The following is a 2,908-nucleotide window of genomic DNA, read 5'->3' on the forward strand; positions in this document are numbered from 1 at the left end:
ACACATCATACACATACACATACACCAACATACACACACATACACACCCATACACACACCATACACACACACACATACACACACATACACACACATACACACACATACACAACACATACATACACATACATACACGATACACACATACACATACACACACATACACACATACACACCACATACACACTACACACACATACACACACATACACACACATACACCACATACACACACATACACACATACACACACATACACACAGACACACATACACACATACACACATACACACATACACACATACACACATACACATACACACATACCACATACACACATACCCATACACACATACCACATACACACATACACATACACATACACACCACATACACACACATACACACACATACACACACACACACACACACACACACACATACACACACAGACACACACATACACACACACATACACACACATACACACACATACACACACATACACACACATACACACACATACACACACATACACACACATACACACACATACACACACATACACACACATACACACACATACACCACACATACACACGTACACACATACACACATACACACATACACACATACACACACACACACATACACACATACACACACACACATACACACATACACACACATACACATACACACACATACACACACATACACACACATACACATACACACATACACACACATACACACACATACACACACATTCACACACATACACACACATACACACAAACGCCATCCAAGGATCGAGATGGAAAAGCGGCACAAAAAAGTACTGCCTCATCGTCACGCTGGATGTTAAAAACGCCTTTAACACAGCCAGGTGGGACAAAATATTGGATGCATTGTCAACGTTCCGCGTCCCATATTATCGCAGCTACTTCACTGGAGGACTGCTGCAATACGACACCGCAGACGGCCCAACTACACATAAAGTGTCCGCTGGAGTGCCCCAAGGCTCAGTTCTAGGACCCGTCCTCTGGAACATCATGTACGATGGCATCCTCCGACTGGAACTCCCGATCTATACAAGTATCATCGGCTTCGCGGACGACGTGGCCCTTGTAGTCGTCGGCAAGGAATTGAAGGACGTAGAGGAATCGTGCAACCACAGTATTGACCGTGTGCACCAATGGCTGGCAGCAGCTGGACTCGAGCTGGCTGCTCACAAAACAAAAGCGGTGTTAGTCAGCAGTCGAAAAAGAGTGGAAACAGCGCACATAAGAGTCGGCAGTGGGACAATAGAATCAGCAAGCGCGCTAAAGTACCTGGGTGTCATGCTAGACACAAGAATGTCGTTCAAAGAGCACTTGGAGTACGTGCACAAAAAAGCAGCAGAGTCCTGTCGAGCGCTATCCAGGATTATGCTAAACACACGGGGACCGAAACAGCAGAGACGCCGTCTCCTTATGACCGTAAACCGAGCGGTAATAATGTACGCGTCCCCCATCTGGAGCAGAGCTATGGCTGTTCCCAGCTACAGCCGGGGCGTACACTCTATATATCGCCTAAGCGCTCTACGTGTCAGCTGCGCATTCCGGACGGTATCGGACGAAGCGGCGCTGGTTATCGCAGGAATGATCCCGCTAAGTGAACTGGCAACAGAAGCTGTAGTTTGCTATAGAGCCCACGATGGAAGCAACACAGCAAACTCGATTCGCACGCTGGGATCGCGCATTTAAAGGACGCTGGACGCATAGACTTATCCCAAACTTGGAAGCCTGAACAAATCGCAAGTATGGCAATACTAATTTTTATTTAACGCAGCTCCTATCAGGCCGCGGATGCTTCAGGAGCTACTTAAAGCGATTCGGCCACGACAACACAGACGAGTGTTCTTGGTGCGGCAGAGGAATCATAGAGGACGCCAATCACGTCATATTCGAGTGTGGACGTTTCGCAACGAACAGACAGGAACTGGAGGACATCATGAGCAGACCTATCACGGTGGATAACCTGGTCACGAGCATGATAGAGACCGCACAAAAGTGGGACGCTGCCAGCACCTTCGCAGCAGAAGTAATGCGAGAACTCAGGAGAGTTGAGCGCAGCAGACGGAGATCCGCGGATATTTAGGAAGCAAGAACATGCCTGTGAAGCAATGCTTCGCGGTCGTTCCGCAGGCAATCCACGCTACTTAAACAATACCCCAACTATAACCTAAGCTAAATAACTAAGCAAAATAAACTGAATACAAAAAAAAACACACACATACACACATACACATACACATCCACATACACATACGCACATCCACATACACATGCACATACACATACACATACACATACACATACACATACACATACACATACACATACACATACACATACACATACACATACACATACACATACACATACACATACACATACACATACACATACACATACACATACACATACACATACACATACACATACACACATACACATACACACATACACACATACACACATACACACATACACACATACACACATACACACATACACACATACACACATACACACATACACACATACACACATACACACATACACACATACACACATACACACATATACACATACACACATACACACATACACACATATACACATATACACATATACACATATACACATATACACATATACACATATACACATATACATACACATACACATACACATACACACATATACACATATACACATATACATACACATACACATACACATACACACACACATATACATACACATAAACATACACACATACACATAAACATACACAAAAACAAACACATACACAGGCAGGCGGCCCACAGAATACTACCACAGCTTGACTTTGCTTGTC

The 2,908-nt window shown here is 44.5% G+C and overlaps 1 protein-coding gene across 1 annotated transcript; it reads left to right on the forward strand.

The window, feature by feature from the left end:
• Window positions 1-944: 944 nt before the first annotated feature.
• Window positions 945-2,143, forward strand: LOC138911737 (uncharacterized; the record flags this gene model as incomplete). Its single annotated transcript, XM_070211120.1, has 2 exons — window positions 945-1,191; window positions 1,835-2,143. Coding segments are annotated over 2 exons (556 nt in total), but the record flags the coding sequence as incomplete, so codon positions are not given.
• Between the last annotated feature and the right edge of the window lie 765 nt (window positions 2,144-2,908).

This window comes from Drosophila virilis, unplaced genomic scaffold (assembly GCF_030788295.1).
Source record: "Drosophila virilis strain 15010-1051.87 unplaced genomic scaffold, Dvir_AGI_RSII-ME tig00002334, whole genome shotgun sequence".
NCBI lineage: Eukaryota > Metazoa > Arthropoda > Insecta > Diptera > Drosophilidae > Drosophila > Drosophila virilis.